The sequence below is a fragment of the Berkeleyomyces rouxiae genome (genome assembly GCF_048999995.1).
Source record: "Berkeleyomyces rouxiae strain 22BRR77 chromosome Unknown BrBRR77_ptg000001l, whole genome shotgun sequence".
Classification (NCBI taxonomy): domain Eukaryota; kingdom Fungi; phylum Ascomycota; class Sordariomycetes; order Microascales; family Ceratocystidaceae; genus Berkeleyomyces; species Berkeleyomyces rouxiae.
In genome coordinates, this window is record NW_027396491.1 from 1520945 (window position 1) to 1545519 (window position 24575).

Consider the following 24575-nt stretch of genomic DNA (forward strand, 5'->3'; position numbering starts at 1 on the left):
GGACAGGGAGGCCAGAGTGCATAGGCTGGATTCCGCGGGATGTATGCAGTGCAAGCTATAGAGCAGAAGAAAATGTAGAAACAAAATTAAGCTCTCGGCAACGGAGACTAGAAGCTTCTCCAACTCCCTGATGGCAATGTCTGCTTTTGCTGGCCACGATTTCTCGCAGCACCAATGTTGGTGAAGAAGAAAAATTACATTTTCTGCCGACTCATCTTGCATGTGGGGTGCCCAAAGTGGTAGGCGGTGAAGAAAGTTTATTATCTTATCGGCTGGCCTGCTTGGCCTTGGCTGTGACGACTATTGCTGGAATTTTCCATCTGGGCCTGTGATTGGCCCACTTGGCATCGATGATAGCTTCACTGATGCCATTGTCTTACGCCTCGCTTTTTCCTTCTTCGTTCAATGCAAGAAGCTCAAATGAAGCCGTAGCCGCAGCCTCTTCTTACCGCTCTAGCGTTTCATGTAAACCCATCGACCAGCGCTGCCATGGCATCTCAGCTGGCGGCACCGACACTAGCACAGACCAATGCTCTTGTCTGCGCGGCCTGCAGAACAGGCCTGCAGTACCATCCCACCCACTTAGCACATCCGCGTGTTTGGTTCCACCACGGCGCTGCTCTGCGGAAACGCGCCCGGCCCGGCACGGCAACCCAACAACGCTCAGCCGCTCGCAGCCAGCCAGCAGTGCCCCCGCAAGGGCGAAACATCACCCACCCAGATTCCGCAGTCAGCTACACCAAGTCTCCGCTGCCGGCCGTCATCCATGACTATGACGGCGACAACGACAAGGGGTACACCGTGCGCTACTTTGAGCAGGACGAGAGCGGCATGGTGAGGCAGCTGCGCAACCAAGACGAGTTCTCCCGGTCATGGGCCGGCCACCATGATCCGCTGGCTCAGCGCGCAAAGGACATTATAAAGAACTTTTCGGATAGTGACGTCCGCATGCCGACCAAGGGCGAAGTCAATACTTTGGCTGATGAAATTACAGGCATCTCAAACTCTGGAGCACCGCCAGAGTCCATTATCCAGAGACTGGGTCAGTTTGTCAGAGGTCTATCGTCACCTCGCGTAGCACAAACATCTGCCGAAAGCGGCATACGCGATATTCTCCAGGCTGCAGAGAACGAGACTGTCACGCAGATCCCGCCGGAATTCTGGACGGGGAACACTAGGAAGGCCATCCAGAACTTGAACGTATCCCTCCGGCGCTTCAACAAACCAGTGCGCAGGAACACGGTACCATCCGAGGACACCTTCCGGACAGCATGGAAGCGCTATCTCGCGGCTCGGGTCGCTATGGCTCTACATTACGATAAAATCCACATTGATGTATGGGACCTATTATGGAAAATGTTCGACATTGAACACGAAAACAACCCTCTCCGACTCACGCAAATATCCAAGCTTGCCAAAGACATGAGTGTAGCCAAGATTCAGCTCCGACCCGAGCAGCAAGTTACAGCCATTGAGGCCATGTTTGCTGGGTCATACCACGATCAGGCATTGGAAAATTGGAAGAGATGCATTGTTTCTCTCGGCGCAGAAGATGCACCGACTTTCGCCCAATTCTGGGAGCTTGGTGCGCGCATGTACTGCATTCTCGGCGACCTGGACCGGGCTGGCGAGATTATTGACAAGCTGCTAAAGAAGCAGTCTGATCCCCGTATTCTTATTGACTTTATCCATGCCTGCGCCACCCAAGAAACAGCAAAGGGGCTTGACCTCGCAGCGGACGCATACCAGAACTTGCGAGGTATGCTTGGGGAGGAGATGACGCTCATTGACTTTGATCGCGTTATCTCGACGTTCCTGTCCATTAACAAGCCATTCTCCGCACTCAATGTTTTTGTCGATATGATGACCAAGGGCTCAATCAGCATTAATAAGGGCGGCAAGATACCCATGATTATTGCCAACAAATTCTTCTTTGGAAAATGGTTGAAGCGCCTGATTGGTAACGGAGAGCTAGAGGGGGCTATGAAAGTTGTGCGGTTTATGCAGGAACACCGAGTACCAGGCTCAGCTATTCAACTGAATGGTCTCATAGGCGCGTGGCAGCGATCCGGCAGTGCAAGGGACCTGGCAAATGCCGATGCTCTGGGCTGGGAAATGATTCGTGCCAGACTAGAGTTTGTCAGCGCCCGCTCCGGCTCGTCTGAAACGTTCATTCGTGACGAGGACAGGGTTCACGGCGCCGTGCTTCCGCAGGCCACGCTGGAGACCTTTTCCCTGCTGGCCGAAGACTACCACCTCCGCCGCCTTGACCGGAAGCTCCAGACACTTTGGGATGCATTCGACAAGGCAGAGATCCCTTTTAACGCCTTTATGATGAACCAGCTAATGGCTAACGCGCTGGACTTTGGCCGGGTCGACGAAGCGCTCTCACTCTACGACAGCCTCGTCAGACACAACAAGATGGCCCCCAACCCGCACACCTTCATGGAGCTCTGGAAAGCCCTCGAAGTCAACCGCGTCATAGTTCTTGCTGAAACCGAGGGCGCAGCACAAACGACAGCAGCGCGCAAGACGTTTGGCGAGATGATGCGGCACGCGGGCGTGTTCAAAGGCGAAATGAACGCACAGCTAGCGCGCAAGGTGCTGCACACGTTCCGACGCCTGGGCGACCGGCCGGGTTTTGTGATTGCGCTGTCCATGATGCGCCGCTTCTTTGGGTTTTTGCCTTCGGAGACATTTGTTCTCGAGCTGGTTGTCGGCAGCACGAATCTGTTGTTCGACTCGCCGCATGCGCGTCACAAGGTGCGCATCGCAAAGACCAAGATGGAGGCAGCGCTGTTTGAGATTCGTCGAGCCAATGCTGGTGGCGACACGGACAGGTTGTCGGAGGATATACCCGAAGAGGAGCGCAAGGAGCTGCTTTTTTCATATTTGAGAGACCAGTTCTTGCATGGAGACCACGCGCAGAAGATGGAGCTGGTTACAGAGGATTTGTTGAATGGCGCAGCAAAGGATATGGGATTGTACGATATTGGTGGTGAAGCGGAGCAAAGTTGAGACGCTAGGCATGAGGCCGAGTGTAAGATGTGCGTTTTTTTTTAGTTATTGTATCATATATAGACATTGAAAAGAAAATAAATCACTAGAGTTTTAGTTATATTGAGATGGCCACAAGGGCCAGACAAGCCAGCCTATGAAGCAAAAGAGGGTGTATAAGAACCAGAAAGAAGAAGCCGAAATTCCACAAACGCCAACGCTGTGCAGAAGACCAAGTAACAGATATGAGAGGAAAGAAAGCAGGAAAGAAAAGGAGGAGAAGGACAAAGAAGCGACGACACGGCAGAGCACGAGGCCACAATTCCTGGTCCGCCGCGTTACGCAATATCGGCATCCATATCCACGTCCATGGCCACGGCAGGCTCCAGCTGGTCCCCGACCGAGCTCAGCTGCGAGCTAGGCGGGCGCGAGTCTGATGAGCGTGGCGAGAGCGAAGATACGAGGCGACTTTCGCGCGGAGCAGGGCCGGGGCCGCGGGTCTTTTCCTCCCAGCGCTGGATGGTGGACAGTTCCTCGCCGCCACCCTCGGCCAGGATCTCGCCGTGGTCGACGGGGCGGCCGAGGGCTGTGGCGGTGTACTTTGAGTCTTCGCCGGTTTTGCTGTGCTTTGTTTTTAGGGCTGTGGGTGGAGAGGCTGGTGTTAGCATGATCTCTGGGGAAACGCGGTTCTCGTGTGATTTGCTTACCCGTGAGGTAGTCTGGGGCTTCGCTCTCGCCGTCGTACAATGGCAGAGCATCAATGGCCTTGGCGCCGAGACTGTCGAACCAGGCAACAAACTCATCAACGCCACGGGTATCCTCCTCGCCCAAAAAGTCCTGCTCAAACAGCGGTCGCTCGGGCAACAACATTCCCATATCTTGCATAGCCATGCGCACATCGACGATGGTGGGCGCCAGGTCGTTCCCGTTGTCGACAGAGTGGAAGGCTGTCTTCTGGCACAGCAGAAGCATATAGCGCACGGCAAGATCGGTCAGGGTATCGACAACCGAAGGCCGTGACCCGTAGTAGCCTGTTGCGCGCAGGATCTGGAGCACACATGGGCGGAGCAGCGCATGGAAAAATATTGGCGGCGTGGTGGACATGGCGGGTTCGGAGAGATTCGCGGGCTCGGTGGCTGTAGAACGAGGCAGGCGGAGACTGTGGCAGAGAGGTGGGAGCAGAGTTTGTGGAGATGGCGGTCGAGAAGTTGAATGATCTGAGGTCTGGTCTGGTGAAGCTTTACTGGAATTGGCGTATCACCAGGGCAGGGCAATGGAATCTCGAAAACCAAATCTGGCTGTGTGAAGCATGACGCCCAAGGCGGTAACTGAATTATGAGATGAAAAACAAACAAAGGTCAAAAAGACCGCTTGGCAGTAGAACGACAATACTTGGGTGATTCGCGGCTTGGACTGCTGTGGCCCAGCTTGACTCAACAACGCCTCAAGCGCAAGGCTGTGATGTGCGCCCGGGTTTTCTGCAAGCTGCAAAGTTTAAGTGGGGAGCAGATGCCAGCCTTGTGTAACTGTCAAGAGGTTGCTCCATCTTTGCGTTGGCCTCTAGCAATTAGGGCATTGCGGGGATGGGAAGGGGGATGAAAGCCGGGCGGGCCTAGGGTCGCAGCTCACAAGGGCAGGGCAGAGGGCCGAGAGAAGCGGAGGCAGAGGGGGAGACGGAGGCCCTTATGGCTTGTGTTTCTTTTTTCCATTGGCCCCTGGCCCCTGAGAAGCCGCAACTCCAATGTGTGAGGCCTTGGAGAATGGAGAATGTCTGGCGGTCGATAAATGCAGCAGGATTTTATAGAGTGGCACAGCTGTAGGATGGCGGGTCCTGATACGGAGACTGATAAGGGAGAGATAGCTGGAGCTGGGGCAGATACCCAGCTGATAGCAGGGCGATAAAGCTAAGCTGGAGACGATTAGATAGCTACGGTTACTTGCATACTGGCCTGGATGGAGGAAGATTCTCTTGTTGGCTTGTCTCACAACACATGCAGCAGTGAACCCGGAAAGCAAAGCAAAGTGCCCAAGGGCCAGCGGTCTGCTCCTGGAGCCCCCTTGCATTCCCTTGTCCTTGGCTGGGGAGTGTTGGAGACGGATACACAGTGAGGTCAGGCGACGATGGGGGAGGCCGGGATTTGGAGACTTGTACAAGTACATACCTGTGGCTGTAGCTGTGCTTGGAAGGCCTGTGTTGGCTTAGAGGCGGTTGAGATGGGGGTAGCAGCCGTATAAAGGCTGCGCGGGGGAGGGGAGAAGAGACGGGCCGGCCAGCGGAGCAGAGCTCACACAGTCGACAGTATATGAATGTACACACGAGATATCTAAGTCACGATATCACGACATACGATCCCATATACACACACATATACCTGGACCCAACATAGTCCACCAGCTGCACCCGCCATCCTGCGTATTTTACCCAATTTATTGCTGCACTTCCTTCCTGCCGGCCTTCCACAGGATCTGGCTCCGGAGCTTCACTGCCAACATATAAAGCTGCTGCTCTCCCTACACCTCCCCTCTCTCCTCCTCTTCTTCCCACCATGAACCGTCTGCTCACCCGGCCGCTGTCCTTTGCTGTCGGAAGACATTCTCTGATCCCCCGCGTTTCCCGCCCTCTATCCGCCTCCCTTCTGCCCGCCATGTCGTCCGCCAACCCGGCCAGACCAGCCCGCCGCCTACACCAGGCCGTGCAAGGCTACAAGCAGGTGTCTCTGAGCGACAGTGCCACCTCGTTCCCCAAGACGCACGACAAAATTGCCGCGCCGGGCGTGACGCCCTTCTTCATCGACAACCACTTCCTTGAGTCGCAGACCGACTCGTTCATTGACCTACACGACCCCGCCACCAACAACCTGGTCACGCGCGTGCCGCAGAACACAAAGGTTGAGATGGATGCCGCCGTTGCCTCGGCCTCGGCCGCCTTCCCCGAGTGGCGCGACAAGAGCGTCATTGCCCGCCAGCAAATCATGTTCCGCTTCGTCGCCCTGATCCGCGAGAACTGGGACCGTCTGGCTGCCAGCATCACCCTCGAGCAGGGCAAGACGTACGCCGATGCTCACGGCGATGTCCTCAGAGGTCTGCAGGTTGCCGAGGCCGCCTGCGGTGCTCCCGAGTTCCTCAAGGGCGAGCTGCTCGAGGTTGCCAAGGACATGGAGACACGGTCATACCGTGAGCCTCTCGGCGTGGTTGCCGCCATCTGCCCCTTTAGTAAGTCTCTCTCCCTCTCACTCTTTCTTCCCCCGCTACACCCCAGCGCGAGCTTCTCTGTTAACATTACATCTCTTGCCAGACTTCCCCGCCATGATTCCTCTATGGTGCATTCCCATTGCCACCGTCTGCGGCAACACCCTTGTTCTCAAGCCGTCGGAGCGTGACCCCGGCGCCGCCATGATCATTGCCGAGCTGGTCGAGGCCGCCGGCTTCCCTCCCGGCGTCGTGAACGTCATCCATGGCGCCCACGACGCCGTCAACTTCCTCCTCGACGAGCCCGCCATCAAGGCCATCTCGTTTGTCGGCGGCAACAAGGCAGGCGAGTACATCTACTCGCGCGGCTCGGCCAATGGTAAACGCGTGCAGGCCAACCTGGGCGCCAAGAACCACGCCGCCGTGCTTCCCGACTGCAACAAGAACCACTTCATCAACAGCGTCATCGGCGCCGCCTTTGGCGCCGCCGGCCAGCGCTGCATGGCGCTGTCTGTGCTCGTCACCGTCGGCGAGACCAAGGCCTGGATCCCCGACCTGGTCAAGAGCGCGCAGGCACTCAGCGTTAACGCCGGCTTCGAGGACGGCGCCGACCTGGGCCCCGTGACTACGCCCGCCAGCAAGGCCCGCATTGAGAGCCTGATTGCCAGTGCTGAGAAGCAGGGCGCCAAGATCCTGCTCGACGGCCGCGGCTACACCCCTCCCAGCGGCAAGTACCCCCACGGCAACTGGGTTGCGCCCACCATCATCACTGACGTGACGCCTGAGATGGATTGCTACAAGGAGGAGATCTTTGGGCCGGTGCTCGTCTGCGTCAGTGTCGACAGCCTCGATGACGCCATCGAGCTGATCAACCGCAACCCGTACGGCAACGGCGTCGCCGTCTTCACCAACAATGGCCCCACGGCCGAGGCCTTCCGCCGCCGTATCCAGGCCGGCCAGGTTGGCATCAACGTGCCGATTCCTGTGCCTCTTCCCATGTTCAGCTTCACGGGCAACAAGGCCTCGGTTGCTGGCGGCGGAGCCAACACCTTTTACGGCAGACCGGGCGTCAGCTTCTACACGCAGCAAAAGACTGTCACCGCCCTGTGGAAGGCAGACGATGCCTTGTCCAAAAAGGCCGATGTGGCCATGCCGACTCACTCTTGAGCATGCCCATACACTCTTATGTTTTGTTTTGTTTTTACTTCATATCCCCAGCACCACACTCCCAAACATCTGTACATAGTAAGCATAGTGTATTCTGATAAGACACCCATCATTTAATCATTAGTTACATCATAGTTATATTGTGGTTCCAAGACGCTGACATGACGGCCAATTGTTGCGTGAACGTAAATGAAAATAATCCCAAACCAATAAAGACGAAAAAAAAACAAGAGACGCAGATAGTTAGCGCCGACTAGGGTTGGCTGGGCAAAAACAAAAAGATGGGAAGAAAAACAGAGATGTACGGGAGCAGGAGGCACAAAAGAGTCGAAACAGAACAAGACTCTTGATATCAAAGAACCGAAAAAGAAAAAGAGAAGGGCGGCATACAAACGCAGAAAATAGCAACAGAAAGACCACGTGGCATAAACCTCCTACCACCACCACCGCCCGCTTCTGCTCTTCTTCCAGCCTAACCTAACCTCTCTCCCTCGCTCCCCTTTGCTTGCTGGATTTGTTCTTTTTTTCTCCTTGTTCGTCTTAGGGGGTGCCGCCAGTACCACAACTCTTGACAGAAGGCACCTGCAAGAACCCACTGTAGTAGGTGTCCAACCACTTGGCGGCTTTCTGGCCCGTGTTTTCAATGCTCGAGTCCCACCGGCCGATGGAGCCGACGTAGCCGTCGGGCCGGACGTTGACAATGGCCACTTCGCTGGGGCCGAGGTTTCCAAGCCATTTGTTGGTGCATAGGATGCCCCGCGTGTCCAGCTCGGGCACGTTGTCAATGTAGAAGGACCATTTGCTGTCCTGCAAGAGAGCCGGAAGGTCTGAGATTTCAATATCAGCCTTGGGCATGGTGGCTGATTGGGTGCACAAGCACAGTTAGCAGGGGTGACAGACATGTCATAGGGAGTGAAAGGGAGTGGGTGCTATTCTTACTGATCAAGGCAAAGGTGAACAGATGACTGACAACAGTGTAGCGCTCGGGTCGTTGGTACACATCTAGATCGGGTGCCGGTACACGGGGTTGGGCTGCATATGACTGACTGGCAGCTGCAGACAGTTGACTCATCAGAGAGTCGTTGGAGGCAACGGCGCGACAGAAGTCGTCAAGGAAGATGGCTGCTTGGCGTACGTCCCAGGTGAGGAGGTATATACGGAACTGGCCCATCATGGGGATGTCAAGCTGGATATCGACGGGGTTTGAGTCGAGGTAGCGCGTGACCTTACCGGGGGGGAGGAGGCAGCCCGGTTTGGCCTCACCAAAGTTGAACATGTCGCTATCAACCTTGTTAATGGCACTCTCGGCGTATTCAGCGCCAATTCCAGAAATGAAGCGCACGTTGGTTCTGAAGTTGTCGGCCAGAGCAGCCACATCGCCCTCGGCAATCTGGTTGGCATGCTCATAGTCAAAGTTGACAAGATCCAGAGCAATTTTACGGCGTTCGTCCTCGTAGCTTTCAAGGAGTTCGGGCTTGGCAAGCCCGCGGACGGCCAGGTTAAGCTTCCACGCCAGATTCCACGAGTCGTGCATCGATGTGTTCATACCCTGAGCAGACTTGGGGGAATGTGTATGGCTGGCGTCACCGGCCAAGAAGGCGCGCAGATGCTGGTCGGCAAAGCGACTTGCTACACGCTGACCAATCTGATAGCGACCGAACCATTCGATATATTTCCAGTTGATTTCGAATGGGGCCATGATTTGCTTGGCACGCTTCATGATGAACTCTTGACCGTATTCACGGCGGTCTGCCCTGGGACTGGACTTGAGCTCAATATATAGTCGCGTCATATTTCTCTCACGCGGCACAATTAGAATAGAGCCGTGCTCCTGTGAGAAGATCACAGTCTTGGACCAGATATCAGGAAAGTCCGTGATGAGCTCACCGTCAAGCACACCCCAAATGGCATCTTGTGACATTCCTATGGCGCGGGCATCGGGTATGCTTTTGCGGACTTTGGAGTGAGCACCGTCGCCTGTGGACTCAATTAGCATTACAGTCTTGAAACTAGAGCGAAGCAAAGGCCATCCAGTAGTGACTTACAGCCAACCAAAAACTGCGTGAGGAGTGTTCGCCGCTCCTGGTTCACATTTGCGCGGCAATTTACTTGCAGCGGGCCGCTCTTGTTTTCTGGCACGCTGTACGAGTCAAAGGCAGTATTTCTCCGCACTTCGCAGCCACGCTTGCGCATGTCTTCAATAAACAGCCCCTCGACCACGCCCTGATGCACCAACAAGATGTAGGCGTCCAGCACATCGATGATGGGCGGGTAGTGCACTTCTCGCCCAAGGCGGTGAAGCGGCTCTTCCGGCGTACTTCGCCAGAAGGAAATGTCATAGACTCTGACTCCCCGCTGTAGCAAAGGGTCGGCCAGGCGCATTTGTCTGAAGGTCTCTATGGACTTGGGCTGGAGGCCATCAGCGCTGTCGGTGCACACATGTCAGCGAGGCCACACAGAGACAGGCAGGGAAGCTCAGATGCCCTGAGCCGGAACGACAACTTACCGGCCAGCCGTTGTTTGATCGTGGCGGTCATCAATGACCTCGATCTTGATTCCGAAACGCACCAGGTTTGACGCCAGCATCAGGCCAGCGGGGCCCGCACCCACGATACATACCTGGCAAAGAATAGGCGGCTGTGGCATGCTGCGGAGAAGGCTGAGCGTGTCGGCCGCGCCGGCAATGCTTAGAGCATTCGACGGCAGCGTTCCCGACTGCACGTCCATGTCTGTGTCGGGGTGGCCAACTCCGGGAGCCATGGCGATAGTGGCTTATTCAGCAAGACACGGGCACTCAAGGAAGGAAATGCGGTAGACTCGCGGGTTGCAGAGGCGAGGCGAAGCGTCGCAGCGGCTGCAAAAAGTCTGCACTCGGGATGTAGAAGACCTGATATCACAATGAGAATAGCCACAACACAGGCGACAGACAGGGCAAGGCTGGCTGGCTGGCTGGCTCCTTTGAGATCTGAGGGCGGCGGCGGCAGGCAGAGAAAGAGGTTATCTCACAGGCAACAAAAAAGAAAAAAAACTGGGCGACAAGGCGGCAGGATCCAAATGCCGAGATGCAATGTCTGGCTGGTATTATCAACAAAGGCCGTGGAAATACAGAAGAGCAAGACGGCAGTTTGGTTTATGCCTGGAGAGTTTGCAGAAGAAATGTGCACAAATGTCTATCAAAGCCGCCTAGACGAAATAAACCCCAGAGAAGCCCTGGAAAAGGCAGTTGTAGTCACCCCTCTTCTATATTTTTGGCAGGGCAGCCACGAACTGGCAACCACGCAGAAGGAGGCAAATTTTGGGCTGACAGATTGAGCAGGCACACGCAGAGCCGAAAAAAAAAGAAAGGCGTCAATGTGTGCAATTGCCAATGCAAATGTGCCAATGTGTACTGATTGAAAGGCAGCAAAAAAAAAAAGAACCCGAGGGGAAGGGAAAAAAAAAAAGATTCCGAAGGGCTACAACACAGAAGAAAAGTGACGAGAAAGATACAAATATGGATGTACCTAGACAAGGAAGTGGACAAGAGGAACAGTCGAGCGAGGAAAGAAGACAACAGCAGAGAAAAAAAAGAGGAGGAGCAAGACAAGCAACTGCGCAAGAGACAGGAGGAACAGCAGTGGCAGTTGCAGACACAAGAAGGCGGGTTTGTGTGTGTCTAAATGTGCGAATGTAGATGGGAGTGGATGTCTGAACAAAGACAGTTGGCAAAAAAAAGTAAAAAAAATAAAAGAGAAAGTACTGCTCGATCTATTTAGCAAAACTGTTTGTCACCGGACTTTCTGGAGTCACGAAAAAAAAAAAGAGAGAAAAAAAACACGGAGCACCCTTCTCTCTTCCAGGGCTGTGCGCCTGCCTCTTCCTGCTGCCGATCAAAAACGGACCACCAAACGGAACAACAGAAGAGGAAGGGGAAACCACACCTTCTACCGCCTGCCGTTTCTGTTGTTGTACAAAGTGGTTGTGTTTCATCAACTCTGTAGTTATGTGTCTACATACATTCATAGTGAGCGGTTGATCAGTTAAGCTGTAGAGCTTCAGCTCAAGCTCAAGCTCAAGCTCAAGCTCAAGCTCACACTCAAGCCCAGAGCTAGCTCATAGCTCAGAGCTCAAGACACCGCCAGCCATCATACCACCCAGCTCAACTCCTGCTGTGCTCCCACTGACTTGCGTAGTAACTTGTCTCTACTCCAGCCCACAATGCGCCCATCTATCTATACACACATACATACATATGTACTGTGTCTTCGCCTCAGAGCCAGCTTCTGATCTGTCTCCGTCTTCGCTGCCAGTCTCCCTCTCTCTCTCACTTCAACCCGTCCTCTTTTCTCTTACGCCCCTCCAACCGCCGGCTGGTGGGTTCTCGTGGTCGGCTTTGTGCTATAGCAGAATCTAAAATGACATGATCAAGGACCAGTGTGGTCTGATTGTTGCTGATCAGAAGCTGGCGACCCCTGTTTTGTGCGCTGCCATTGGTGGGCTGTGATTGGCCGGTGCATGGTCTAGACTGATTTTAGAGTTGAAGACGTTTGACACGATTACTTTTTCTAGAAGCACGACCTGGTTTGCGGACAGGCCTACAGGCAGGATTAGGGTTGGGGTGTCTAGGCTCGCCATTCGTCGTGGTGGGTGATGATTTTCTCCTTTTTAGATGCTTGGCTTGTCGGTCTGGTGCGCGGAAAAGAGGAAAAGGGGGAGCACTTGACTCGTCATCACTCTGCTGTGCCAGACTTGGGCACTAAGCTCTCAGATAACAGAGGTGAACCGTGAACCTATGAGTGTCTAATGCAAGCACTACATGGTCCCGGCCGGTTCCAAAGTTACCCCGGCTACCTCTTCGCATGTACATCTATACATACTGACATCGTCATCCACTATTCAACATGATATTATGACTTGTCTACACAAACACACATCCATCCTCAGTCCTGCCTACAACCAACATGGCGGTCACTTGCAGAGAACGATGCGACCATCCAAGCTCATTCTTACATTACAACGCTGTACCTTCCAACTCAACTCCGTCTTCTGTTTAGGCCTCCCTGAAACACCGCATACAAACATCAGACCATCTCCCGCTTGACATCGCACCATAAAAGCCGGACATTCCCAAGCCGGGCTACTGCTTACAAAATCTCGTGTATCCCGGCCCCTTGCTGACCTTCACCGCACATCATAACATCTACCCAGACTCACATCACGATCACGAGTGCTCCTGGGCACAGAACAGATTACAAGAATCCAAGAGCCCCTATCCACAGCCCTGATGCCAGTACTGCGCTAACCTTCCAGTCAATCATTGCTGCTTCTGAGCCCAGCCCGTCTCCTGGAGTAGCCTCTGTCTTGGGCGTTCCCAGTCCGTTATCGCTCTCACTGCCGCCGTTGTTTGTAGAGATCACAGTTGCATCTCCGGGCTCAAACAGAACTCCGAGACCGTCATCGCTGGACGTGTTACTGGCCGGCAGTAATGCGTTGTTAATGGCGTCGCAAAATGGCCGCATTGGGTTCTCCGGGATGCTATTTGTGACTGATATCGGCAGGTCAAACACCGTGTAGTGATCCTGATTGTTGAGCCGAAAGTTTTGGTGGATGGATATCTGGCACATCGTTAGTTAGCCCTGGCCCTGGGTCTCTACCGGGTGTTTTTGGGCATGCCGATGATAGATCATACAAGAGAGACCCAAAAGACCAACTCATGCGTTCCATCTCTTCTGCCCTTGGCCACCGACTTACATTGTATTCTCCCCGGTCACTGTCACTTCCCCGCGGCTTTCCATCTCCCATGAGACAGTCTGGCCAAAGCCAGTTGACATGCTTAACTGTACTTCCAAGTTCCTGATTGAGAATGTTCCAATCTGGCGCTTCTGTTGCGTTGGCTATAGTAAAGTTCCGCCCCGTCTTGTAACTGAACAGGAACATGGTTATGTTGCGAATCAGGCTTGGGCTTGACTCATCATATGGCGGCTCTTGTAGCCGGCCATTTGCTGTGATATCCAGGGCAACGTGAAGCGTGTCTATCAAATAGCGTTAGCAAGGCAGACTTGAATGAGTTGGCACCAATATGCTTGTTGAAATGAGGTTATATAGCGCCAGGAGGGTAGTCGGCCATCTTACCTCCGCCCATCGGTGTTCCGGGCTGTGGGGCATCAACGACTACAAACCCCGGCGTGAATATCTGGCCGTTGGCTATCGTGAAATTCTGAGACACTGCAGCAACTGCTGCCGAGAAAACCAGCACGGCAGTCCGAAGTTGTGCCTGGGACGACATGGCATGCAGCAAAGCAGAGGAATCTCGAGTCCTGGCAGATTGAAGCTTCGTCTTTTGGCTCAAGCACGTATACACAAAGAAGAGAAAGAATAAACTGCACGCGGCAAAGCTCAAGCCTCGCCAGAAGAAGCTACCATCATGCACCATAAACACGAACTTGCGCCCTCCGCAGATTCATGAAAATGCCCCAGGCACAGTGGTGCACATCGGAGAATTGCAGCCTTCATCTCCAGCAAATCTAACTTCAGACATCAAACATGCCAGGGGAAATTGTCTCTGCGCTTTGGTGCCGTTCGCGTAGCTGCTGTCAAAAAGCCCAAATTTGCAGGGACGGATAGTCTGGGGCGAGTCCAGATGAAACCGGCCAACTGCTGTTCAAGTATCAAAACATCGTGCCTGAGTTGTTGAAATGAAACTCGGATCAGTTTGATAACCCTAAGGATAGAGAGTTTGTTTTCCGTCTCTTGTTGACTTGAACAAAAATCAACCCTAAACGGGGCGAGTCTTTGAAGCACCAATATCGTGATCCAACTGAACTGTCTTTCTCTCTAATCATGCTAGCTATGATCATGTTTGCTCCCTAGTTATCGCTTCAGGCTTGTTATCAAGGCCTTATCAACGAAGATCATGGCTTGGATCTAGTTCAATTCTCTTGATAACGGCGAGCTTCACAGAGCATCAATAGTCTGTCTCGCTTACGTTGTAAGTAGCCCCACAAAACTCATTCAATTTAGCTGGTGGCCCTTGGTCCTTCAAAACTTGGGAGCTTGTTCTCGGCACTAACAGATAATATCTGGTGATATAAAAAGGCTTCTGCTCCGGCCTTTAGATCTTCTTCAACTCCCTCGACTCTTCTGGCCTACTTCCAGTCCACACCCGCACCATGAGAGCCAACTTGTTGCGCCCGGCTATCCGCAGCCGGCCCTCGTGTCTGTCGCCCTTTTCCCCGTCGTCAGTGGCCATCTGCCAGCAGCAGCGCTGGAGCAGCTCGAGCCTGAGCGGCCTGAAGAAAATCATGCGTGTCTCTGACGAGGTTGCCGAAGCCGTCGCCTCCAAGAAGCCCGTTGTGGCGCTGGAGTCGACCATCTACACCCATGGCGCTCTACAGAACGGACTGGCGTATGAGTTGGAGCAGGTCGTACGCCAGAACGGCGGTGTTCCAGCCACTGTTGGGCTTTTCGCCGGGAAGCCGACAGTCGGCCTGACTCCCGATGAAATTGAGAGCATGATCTCCGAGGGCGGAGCTATGAAGGTTTCGCGCCGTGACATGGCTTACTTGACTGGAATGGTGAGTAAATGACGACATGGAATATACTACACGACAGATGCAAAAATGTGCTAATGAATCAGGGAATCACTGGCCGTAAAATCCACGGTGGAACCACTATTGCTGGTACCATGATACTAGCTCGGCTGGCAGGAATCCGTGTTTTCGGCACCGGTGGCCTTGGTGGTGTCCACCGTGGCGGCGAAAACTCCATGGATATCTCTGCTGATCTTACTGAGCTTGGACGCACGCGTGTAGCCGTGGTGAGCTCTGGGTGCAAGGGCTTTCTGGATATTCCTCGCACGCTCGAGTTTCTCGAGACACAGGGCGTTCTTGTTTCGACCTTTGCCGACGGCCGTACTGGCCCTTCAGTCGACTTTCCTGCTTTCTGGGCCCGCGACAGCGGATCCAAATCCCCGTCTATGGCCACTACCGAGGCAGAAGCTGCGGCTATGATTCTTGCCCAGGAACAGCTCGGAATCGAGTCGGGTCTTTTGTTTGCCAACCCTATCCCCGCAGCAGCAGAAATCCCAAAGGCTCGCATGGAGGGGATCATCAGCACGGCGCTTCGTGAGGCTGAAGAGAAGGGCTTCACGGGGAGTAAGAACACGCCGTATGTGTTGGGCCGCATTCGGGAGCTGACCGGCGAGGACAGCGTCCGTGCTAACCTGGCCCTTGTCACTGATAACGTGAAGCGGGCAACCAAGATTGCGGTCGAGTTGGCCAAGCTGGAGACAGCGGGAGAGAAGACTTTTGCGTCGTGAGTGTTTTCTTTTTCTTTGATTCTTTCTGTCTTAGCTATGCCTGATGGTTTTGTGACTTTTTGCTTTCTACTTCCAAAGATACCTTCAAAAAAAAGAAAAGGCAACCGCCCGCATTGTGCAAGTTCATTAGCTGACGTAGATGGGCAGGTCTGCTTGGCCCCATCCTGCCAAGTCAGACTCCGTAACCGCTGCCTCCGTCGACCCCGTTGCCAGCACGAGACCCGGCGCTGATATTCTGGTCGCAGGCTCCGTCGCTCTAGACCTGAGTTGTGATTACATGGGCAACTGGGGCTCTGATAAGCCTGCCGAGGTCCAGCCTCAAATGCACACCTCCAACCCATCCTGTATCAACCAGTCTGTCGGTGGTGTCGGCCACAATGTAGCTCTAGCTGCGCACCTGGTCAGCGAGAACACAAACGTGCGCCTATGCAGTCTTATTGGAGACGATGTGTAAGCAAAATTCTGTTTCCATCCACATGCCAATCTTTGCTTCTAACACAGTCCCAGCGCTGGCTCTACAGTTCTTTCTTCTCTCAAGGCATCTGGGTTGGACACTACATATGTGCGCCAACTAGGCCCTGAATACGCCGGTGCAAACCGTACGGCCCAGTACGTGGCTGTAAACGACGGCAACAAGAACCTCGTCATGGCCATGGCCGACATGGGCATCTTCACCCACCACTCGTTCCCCGACTACTGGAAGTCTGCCGTCGCTGGCGCCGCACCGCGCTGGGTCGTGGTGGATGGCAACTGGAGCGAAACCGATATCCACGCGTGGATTAGCGCATCCAAAGAGCGCGACTGCTACGTCGCCTTTGAGCCCGTATCAACAGCCAAGTCAGCGCGTCTGTTTGGCGCCAACAGCAACAACATCCCGCTCGGCCTCTACCCGACGCCCAGCATCGATTTGGCCAGCCCAAACAACTACGAGCTGAAAGCCATGTTCGACGCCGCGCGCGCCAACGGCCACCTCGAGTCAATTCCGTGGTTCAGTGTCATTGACGCGTTCAATTTGCGCGGCGGTGCGCGCGACCGCTTTGTCCAGCTGACCAACGCCGCCATCACCGACGCTGGCATCCCGCAACAGACGCTGCAGCTGCTGCCGTACATCCCCACGCTCCTGACCAAGCTGGGCAGCGACGGCGTGCTGCTGACGCAGATCCTGACACCGGGTGACCCGCGCTTGAAGGACGCCGCTGAGATGAAGTACATTCTCTCCCGGTCGGACAACAACCCGCTGGTCGGCGGCGTGTACATGCGGCTGTTCCCGGCGTCGGAGCGTGTCGAGAATGTGGTGTCGGTGAATGGCGTGGGCGACACATTCCTCGGCGTCTTGATTGCCGGTTTGGCGCAGGGCGGCAAGGTGCAGAGCTTGGTTGATGTGGCACAGAAGGCGGCTGTCATGACTCTGAAGAGCCACCAGAGCGTGAACCCTGATCTTCGCCATCTAGATGGGGAGCTGAAGTTGGCTGTGGAAAAGAAGTAGAGCCTTAGGATCTTGAAACTAGAACATCAAAATATCAAAATATAGCGTGCATTGTATTCCTATTACTTCCTGTCGTGTACATATTGAAATGTAGTTGTTGTGATAATGCCAGCTCTCATACATCACCCTCACAAACTACAGCACAACCCTAGATACCTCGAAACCAATAGTCAACTACCCTTTGACCCTAACCCCAAGCCCAGTCTTGAAGCTCAGAGCCTGCAACAGCTTTTGGCTCTACGTCACTGTATCGGGACGACACTTCACCAAACAAATAAGCAAGCTTTTTGAACGTCATTGGCCAATTGGTTCTAAGATTTACTGTAAATATATCTCGGCAGCTTCTATCTTCCCGAAGTCTCTTCTCCCCCAACAACTCCAAGTTCCCAGTCTCTCGCATCTCGTTTCAACCATCACAAGCTCTTGAGCTCCTCCGCCAGAATGGACATCGACGATATCCTGCGCGAAGTCGACCCGCTGCACTCCTCCGGCCCAGACCCCGTTGACGACCTGCAGATTCTGACCCGCCTCTGGGTTGCCGAGCGCTCGGCACCAGAGCTGCTACCGTGAGTTCCCAGTGTCTGCTCTCTTCGCCGGCCACACCCAGGCCTCTCTTATCGTAGCCCGTGTTTCCGCTCTGCATGTCCCCATCTACTATGACAACAATGAGCAGCCAAAATACGCTCTCTTGATCTCCCCCTCATTCTCTAATTCTTGCTTTACCTATCAACTAGATGGCCGGCAGATGGCTTCTTTGAGCGTCTCAACGATCGCATAAAACGTCAGATTGAACGCATTGAGGATATGACGGGCGACATGGACCCCAAGACGACGTTTGCGCTGGTGGTGCTACAAACAGAACTAGAACGTTTCAAATATCTTGTGCGTAGCTATCTGCGCGCACGCATATCAAAGGTACGCATCCCCGCCTGTAGACCACCACCCCCAACCACAAGACAAACCATCTACCTGCGCTAACACAAACCCCAGCTGGACAAACACACGCTGCACTACCTCAGCACGCGCGAGCTGCGCGAGCTGCTCTCCGAGATGGAGCTCGCGTACGCCACGCGCCACCAGGCGCTGCTGCACAACCACTACCTTGCTTCGTTCCTCGGCGGCTTCCCGCCCGAGCTGCAAAACCTCAACGACACGGGCGGCGGCATCAACATGGTCGATGCGCCGGATCCCGACGCGACCGTGTTTGCGCGCGTGCTGTCGCGCACGGCAAGCGTTGCGGGCCTCGGCACTGATGCGGATAATACGATTGAGGCCGAGCAGGGCGATGTGCTGGTGCTTCGGTGGGCGAGTGCGAAGCCGCTGCTGCAAAGCGGCGTGCTGGAGTTGGTATAGATGGGTAAAATAGTGAGATGGGTAATGCGAGACAGCGCCGGGATGGGAAGCACTAGCAAGATATGTCTAGACTCTATAACCACAATGATACCAGACACCAAAGGGGCTGTTATGAAACAAAAATCTGCTTTACATATAGTTACAACAACATCCGCATCATATGAGTTTTACGATAGCTTCATAACGATGACAAAAATGCGTCTTAACGCTCTTTACCATGAATAAAATGCCCAGAAAAGTTGCCGTGTAACTAACTAGTTGCGGCCTATTCTAACAAACTCCTGATATCCCCAATGATTTTGGCGCGTGAAACTCAACGCCATGATCCAACTCCAGCCAAAAGACCTAAAACAAAACCCCAAGAATGCAAAGACCACAGTGAACGAGTAAAGAAAGAAACGAAAACAAAAAAAAACAGGGTAGTTAGTTTGTACAAAAAGAATAAAGTGTGAACGAAGGGTCAATCTAGCCCATCACGATTGGCTTCTAGCCGATGCGGAATCGGAACTGGCCAGATTTCGCACCGATGGCTTCCAATGCTGACGTAGACTAGGGTGAAGATAAAAGTGCGGTGTTGGCGACGTGGCGCTCCTGGCGCTGAGACCTAGGGGCCCCGGATGATGAGGGCTAGATAGGGAGCGGATGCGGCCTGTATTGAGACCGAGACCCACGCTGCCGGGCAAGGCCATGGAGGCAGGTGGCGAAGATACAGAGAAGCCGAAACTTGGATTCAAGTTGATCCTTTGGACTGTGAGAGCTGTAGAAACTAGAAAAAGGGCAATCGCATGGAGTGTCAGCATATCGATCTTTACGTGTAGTTGGGCATTGAAGGAGATTCGGAATGCCATAGAATCTGGACTTGGAGAAGTCTGTGGTTCTCATAGCATCAATTTCATCATATCACATACCTTGTTTTGAGGCTTCTACTTCGGTTGTAGAAGAGTTTGCACTGGATCCGACGCGGTGAACTGTCTCTTTAGAGGACTGGGCTGCCTGTCCAGCCTTCTTTTCAGTACTTCTGCGACTCCTGACCTGTGTCTCATGTGGTGTATTGGTAAGAAGAGCAGGTGTAAGAGGACGCGTCAGAAAGGATCCAGAAGTTGATCTGGCAGGGGATATTCCATTGTTAGACGTCTGCCATGGCATACTAGACCGGCGGCGATGGAAAGAAGTCGAAACTCCGCTCATAAACATCTCCCTCAGACTAGGATTGGTAGAACCTTCGCCATGAAGCCCGAGAGTTCCAGCTGTCAAAACTGCAAACTGACGATGCTGGGGGCTAACTGGACGTGAGGGTGGCGAGAGGAAGGGTAAAGTTGATGTCGATGTGAGGGTTGAGTACTTTCGAGCCAAGGTCAGTTCTGTTGGCTTATGCTCAGAGGTGAGCGATCTAGTTTGATTTACTCGGGTCATATTATCATTTGACGGGTTGTCTGAAGAGGTATATTTAACCTTGGGAAGAAGAATTAAGGCGGTTGAAGACTGTTCTGATTCTGCTTCGGAAGCTGAGCCGTCAAAGATGGCATAGTCTGAGAGGCCCAAGTCATGTGCTGCTAAGTTCTCTGATGAAAGGTCTTGCATGGAGGCAACCTTCAAAAGTTCTTTAGTATGACCCTCATTAGATAGCACACCCGTCATGAAGGGGAATGTGGAAGACATTGGTTCCATATCCTCAAATCCGCCAATGGCATTCTCTAACGCGGCGACAGATCTTTCCAAGAAGGCCAGGGTATCCACTGTAGAAACAGCCACTTTCTCCCTAAGCAAGTCTGGCTGTTCACTTGCTATCGAGGTAGGAAAGTTCTGGTCTTCTAATAGAAGGCAGCTTCTGCTGGTTATATCATTATGCACTGTATAAGGGTGTACAGGAACTTGTGAGGACTTCTCTTTCGTCAAATTTGAGAATATGGGGGTCATGCTATTGGAATCGGACCCCTGAAAGTTTGGCAAGTAAGATCTGGAGAGAACCTCAGTGACAAGTCCATCAACAGCCTTCGAAACTTCTCCCCGAAGGACTTCAAACTCAGATGTCGAAATATCCTCTAATACACTCCCGTAGGGAATGCCAGATTGAACGATAGCCTCCGAGATGTCGCCATCATCAACTGAGGTTTCATTTAAAATAACCATGGGGGGCGTATCGAGAAGAGGAGTCATCGGAAAGAGGTCATTGCTAGACAACCTTTGATAAGTGTTTGGGTCTGGCGAGATATCCGTAGGTGAAAGATACTGGGAGACCAAGACCGGGACTCGTCCAGTAGCGTTTGGACCTGTGCAATTAGATTTATGAATGAGGACACCAGCATCTTCATCGTCATCTTCATTATCGTCACCATTTGAGTTCTCGTATTGACATTCAGACTCTTCACGCAACGTTGAAAGATCCACGCCAGGCTTCTCAAGCTCATGAGTTAGGTTGGTTTGGTTATCGATGGAGGGCAAAGGCACAACAAGATGTTCATCTTGGGTTGAAGAAGTGACGCCTTCTTGAACGAGTGCCTGATCGGTTTCAGGCTCAAGAGCTTTATCGGAGAATTTATTCTGTGTCGGAGCCAAGTCTACTTCTTCTGGCTGTGCTATCATGATTCCACCAGCTTCATCATCGGATGTAACCGAGATAGCATCATTCATTGACTCAGGCTTCGTGCTGTCCTGGGCAGGGGATTCCGGTTGTCCCTCCAGTCCCGCATCTACTTTGATAGAAATAGAAGCTGATGTAGCTGCAGATAAGAGCTCCGAGATTGAGCTAGGGCGATAGAGCTTGGGCTTTCTAGACTCAGGAGTAAAAATGTCAAAGATTTGATCTAAATCTCGAACTGGTTGTGGCTGATTACGGGGACCCAAGTCAAAGAGAACACGGGACACGTTCTGAAATCGAGGGGAAGGCTTGGACATGGGGATTTTGTTCTCCTTTGGGCATTTCGCAAATTCTGCTGTCGGAATTTGGTGCGTGGGCCTCCGTGGTTGAATATTAAACGGACGGGGAATAAAACCTTCTTCCAGATATTTAGAGTTTGGTACTGTAGGTCTAGACTTTGGGGAGTGTATCTTTAATGAGCTGTGACGGCGAAGAAATATAGCATCATCGTTATTGATGGGAGGATGTAGCCTTGGAGTAGCAGGGAAGTTTAAGCTTGAAGGCGTGGTCAAGATGCTATCTTGAGGACTTGGGACATCGCCGCAGAGACTAGGAGTACTTAATCGTGTAAAAATGGGATCGTGAAGACTTTCGAGAGTAGTAGATGAATGGGTACGGTTATGGTGGCTCTTTAAAATAGATGCCTTAGCCAAAGGACTGTAGGAGGTTTCTGGAAAAGAGGTGCGTAGCGAGGCTACGCTTGAAACTCTGGAGACAAATGATGACTTGCGCGATGAATGGCGAATGGGATTAATGACTTTGAGGTTCGGCATTTGTATGTTTTGGTTGATGGTGCAGGTATCTTTGCAGACAGTAGTAATATCAAGAGTGATTCTACTTTTGAGCCGTGATACCAGTTCGTGCTTTTCGTTGGGAAGTCTCCGTTTCGGTGTCAATGACAAGTTGTTGGTTTGTGCTACCACCATCTTGTCCAAGATTAAGTGTCCTCGCTTATAAACACTGAGACCAACCGATACTGAAGTATTTTTCAAGACATCAGTGATGCCAGTCTGGAGACGCTGGAGTAGAGCTTCGACTGTTCGGCGATAGTGAACAGTTGTAGAGTCAAGCAAGGTGATAAAAGGAGCTTCGATGTTCCAATCTGGATGTTGTATGTCGGTTAAAGTGATCTCGATATCGTTTTTCTTGCCGATTGAGTAGTCTTCTTGATCTCTCGCCCGGGAAAGCACTACGGAAAGGTCATCGAAGAGCTCTTGACAATCCTTTCCTTCAAGGTCGAAACAGAGTGCTTGGCTGGAAGTTATGGATCGGGATAGGTGATCAAGCTGAGGCCCAAGGTTATTGTGAATATGGAACTCAACACAAACAGCACTTGGTGAATACGATGTTTCAATGTCAGCTTTCGGATGTCTCTTACTATCCAAGGTAGATTGGATATTCCTTGAAATTGCGGACGTCAGATTTTCGGCATCGGAAACAGTCATTGGTGTGCATTGACGGCTAGATATTTGCAGACTCTTGTTCCATGGTGGGAGATGAGTGTTGGAAGAGACACTCGAAAAAACAAGGTTGATCATGTATCCAGGAACAAATTCGAATGCTTGGTTCCTCTCTACAAAATGAAGTTGAGGAACGCAGCTAATAGACTCTAGACCGGAAGTGCTTTGTCGGGATAGGTGAAAAGCTGGCGAAAAGTTCTCGCGCACGGGACCTTCTAGCCATTGGAATCCGGAGTCATGATGACGGAGGAAAAGAGCAATCATATGGTCGGTTGAGATGATGATGTCGCGGGTGTCGTCCATTGTCAATGTTTGAAACTGAAAGCAGCGAAATATGCGTTGGACGGGAGTATCACATGGCCGCGACAAGGTGAATCTCAGTTCATATCTCAGTATTTTTTCATCCTCGTAACCTCTATGCCCTTCCAGAGCAGCCGGATCTTGGCGTGTCAACAGCTCCTGGCTACAATGTTCAAGCCGGCGGATGAGAGCGGTGAGGATATTGTCGTTATTATAATCCAGGCTTGGTGAAGCGTTATATGTTCTGGAATAGTCCATCTGCGTGGGACTGTGGAACTGGATTGCGACTTTCACAACAAGCGAGTCTGGCTTGGCCCGCACCGGCTTTCGGGAGACGAGCGGGAACTTCCTCCGGGTCCCTAGAACGCCAAAGCCATGTCGGGGCCGTACATCACAAGTCATTGTGTGCATGTGTAGTGGGAGGGCGTAGATGGTGAAGGCGGGCTTTTGTACCCACTGGAAGATCCAAAGGCGCAATGGCCAAAAGATAAATCAGCGACGGAGGTTGTTCTTTTCAGAGCGCTTTTTCGAGTTCCGGTTAGCGGCTGCAAAGAGAGAAGAAGGAAAGAAAATATGCAAAAATGATGGTGAACAATGAGAAGAAACAGAGACGGCGACAACAGGAGGAGAAATAGATATTCAAAAATCAACCGGCCAAATCGGTAGGAGCCAAAATCAGAACTAATTGAACAAGACAAAACCAGGAAGGACAGAGACAGACTCATAAAATCAAGATCGGGGCAGAGGAGGAAGGTGTGCTCGCAAGCGCAGAAGCAGTTGCACACTGCGGTCAACGATAAAATAGACAATTATATCGGTGTTAGTCTCTCCACACTGCTTCTAGACGTGTGATCCGGAATAAAATTGAGCATGGAGATCCAAGCTGCAGGCCAGACACAGAGGACCCTTGAAGAGCCTTTGAAAGAGGAAAAAATGCAGGGGATGGGAGTGGCCAAAAAGTGGACTGGCGATAGGAAAAGGAAGGAGGTCGGGCTTTAGTTTTGTCACATACATACCGTAGGTACCTGTGCAAGAAAGCCGACTTGGCGGAAAGTGGGTGCACACACATTCACAGGTAGGCAAGATAAGCCTAGGACAGACAGAGAAGCCAAGGGTGCGCTCGCTCAGGATATGGAACACAAGCAAGTACGCCTGGCTGGGAAGAAAGGTAGCGAGATGGCGGTGAGTTGGGGATTTAAGAATATGGGTAGCTAATTGGCTGCGTAGTTGTATGCAAGTGACTGGCTAATGGGTGGGAAATGGAAAGTAGAAAGTGGGAAGGTGTGGTTGAGACCTGCGTTTGCGCCTACCCGGGTTGAAAGCAAGAGTCTCCAGAGAGTTTCGAGTGTAAGAGAAGACTAATTTCTGCGGGTCCGGAAGCTTCTAGTTATATAAATATAAAGGAGGACTGGTGCTTTAGATATTCGCGACCAGCAAGAAAACCGCGAGGCAATAACTAGTTGACAGGCAGGATGGCAGAATATAATATAAAGAGCGGGCTCCCTTCTCGCTTTTTGGTCTTTCTCGGCTTTGCTCCATTCATTCGCTCGAGGCTTTGGGCCCCTTGGTGCGGCTTCCCAGAGATCCGAGCAAGGCGTCTTTCTGCTGATCATATGGTGGCGTGCTTATAAGCCATTTACGGGCTCGATAACACTCTTGCTTTAAGAGGCCATGCCTTGCAAAGGAGGT

At 52.5% G+C, this 24575-nt stretch overlaps 8 protein-coding genes across 8 annotated transcripts; 4 read left to right on the plus strand and 4 right to left on the minus strand.

Annotated features, from left to right (window-relative positions):
• Positions 1–489: 489 nt before the first annotated feature.
• BROUX77_000448 (uncharacterized protein) lies at positions 490–3018 on the plus strand (the record flags this gene model as incomplete). Its single annotated transcript, XM_073749244.1, has 1 exon — positions 490–3018. One exon carries the CDS (start codon positions 490–492, stop codon positions 3016–3018), a length of 2529 nt encoding a protein of 842 aa, XP_073608685.1.
• Positions 3019–3335: 317 nt separating this feature from the next.
• On the minus strand, positions 3336–4101 carry BROUX77_000449 (uncharacterized protein; the record flags this gene model as incomplete). Its single annotated transcript, XM_073749255.1, has 2 exons — positions 3336–3637; positions 3705–4101. The coding sequence occupies 2 exons, from the start codon at positions 4099–4101 to the stop codon at positions 3336–3338; spliced, it is 699 nt and encodes a 232-aa protein (XP_073608686.1).
• A 1541-nt stretch (positions 4102–5642) lies between these two features.
• On the plus strand, positions 5643–7353 carry BROUX77_000450 (uncharacterized protein; the record flags this gene model as incomplete). Its single annotated transcript, XM_073749267.1, has 2 exons — positions 5643–6210; positions 6293–7353. The coding sequence occupies 2 exons, from the start codon at positions 5643–5645 to the stop codon at positions 7351–7353; spliced, it is 1629 nt and encodes a 542-aa protein (XP_073608687.1).
• A 540-nt stretch (positions 7354–7893) lies between these two features.
• On the minus strand, positions 7894–10113 carry BROUX77_000451 (uncharacterized protein; the record flags this gene model as incomplete). Its single annotated transcript, XM_073749278.1, has 4 exons — positions 7894–8213; positions 8293–9330; positions 9399–9778; positions 9860–10113. 4 exons carry the CDS (start codon positions 10111–10113, stop codon positions 7894–7896), a joined length of 1992 nt encoding a protein of 663 aa, XP_073608688.1.
• A 2468-nt stretch (positions 10114–12581) lies between these two features.
• On the minus strand, positions 12582–13618 carry BROUX77_000452 (uncharacterized protein; the record flags this gene model as incomplete). The annotated part of the gene is made up of 3 exons (XM_073749289.1): positions 12582–12947; positions 13084–13364; positions 13465–13618. The coding sequence occupies 3 exons, from the start codon at positions 13616–13618 to the stop codon at positions 12582–12584; spliced, it is 801 nt and encodes a 266-aa protein (XP_073608689.1).
• Positions 13619–14501: 883 nt separating this feature from the next.
• On the plus strand, positions 14502–17135 carry BROUX77_000453 (uncharacterized protein; the record flags this gene model as incomplete). The annotated part of the gene is made up of 4 exons (XM_073749300.1): positions 14502–14906; positions 14969–15645; positions 15797–16099; positions 16157–17135. 4 exons carry the CDS (start codon positions 14502–14504, stop codon positions 17133–17135), a joined length of 2364 nt encoding a protein of 787 aa, XP_073608690.1.
• A 441-nt stretch (positions 17136–17576) lies between these two features.
• Positions 17577–18488, plus strand: BROUX77_000454 (uncharacterized protein; the record flags this gene model as incomplete). The annotated part of the gene is made up of 3 exons (XM_073749311.1): positions 17577–17701; positions 17870–18050; positions 18126–18488. 3 exons carry the CDS (start codon positions 17577–17579, stop codon positions 18486–18488), a joined length of 669 nt encoding a protein of 222 aa, XP_073608691.1.
• Positions 18489–18961: 473 nt separating this feature from the next.
• On the minus strand, positions 18962–23288 carry BROUX77_000455 (uncharacterized protein; the record flags this gene model as incomplete). Its single annotated transcript, XM_073749322.1, has 2 exons — positions 18962–19254; positions 19397–23288. 2 exons carry the CDS (start codon positions 23286–23288, stop codon positions 18962–18964), a joined length of 4185 nt encoding a protein of 1394 aa, XP_073608692.1.
• Positions 23289–24575: the final 1287 nt, after the last annotated feature.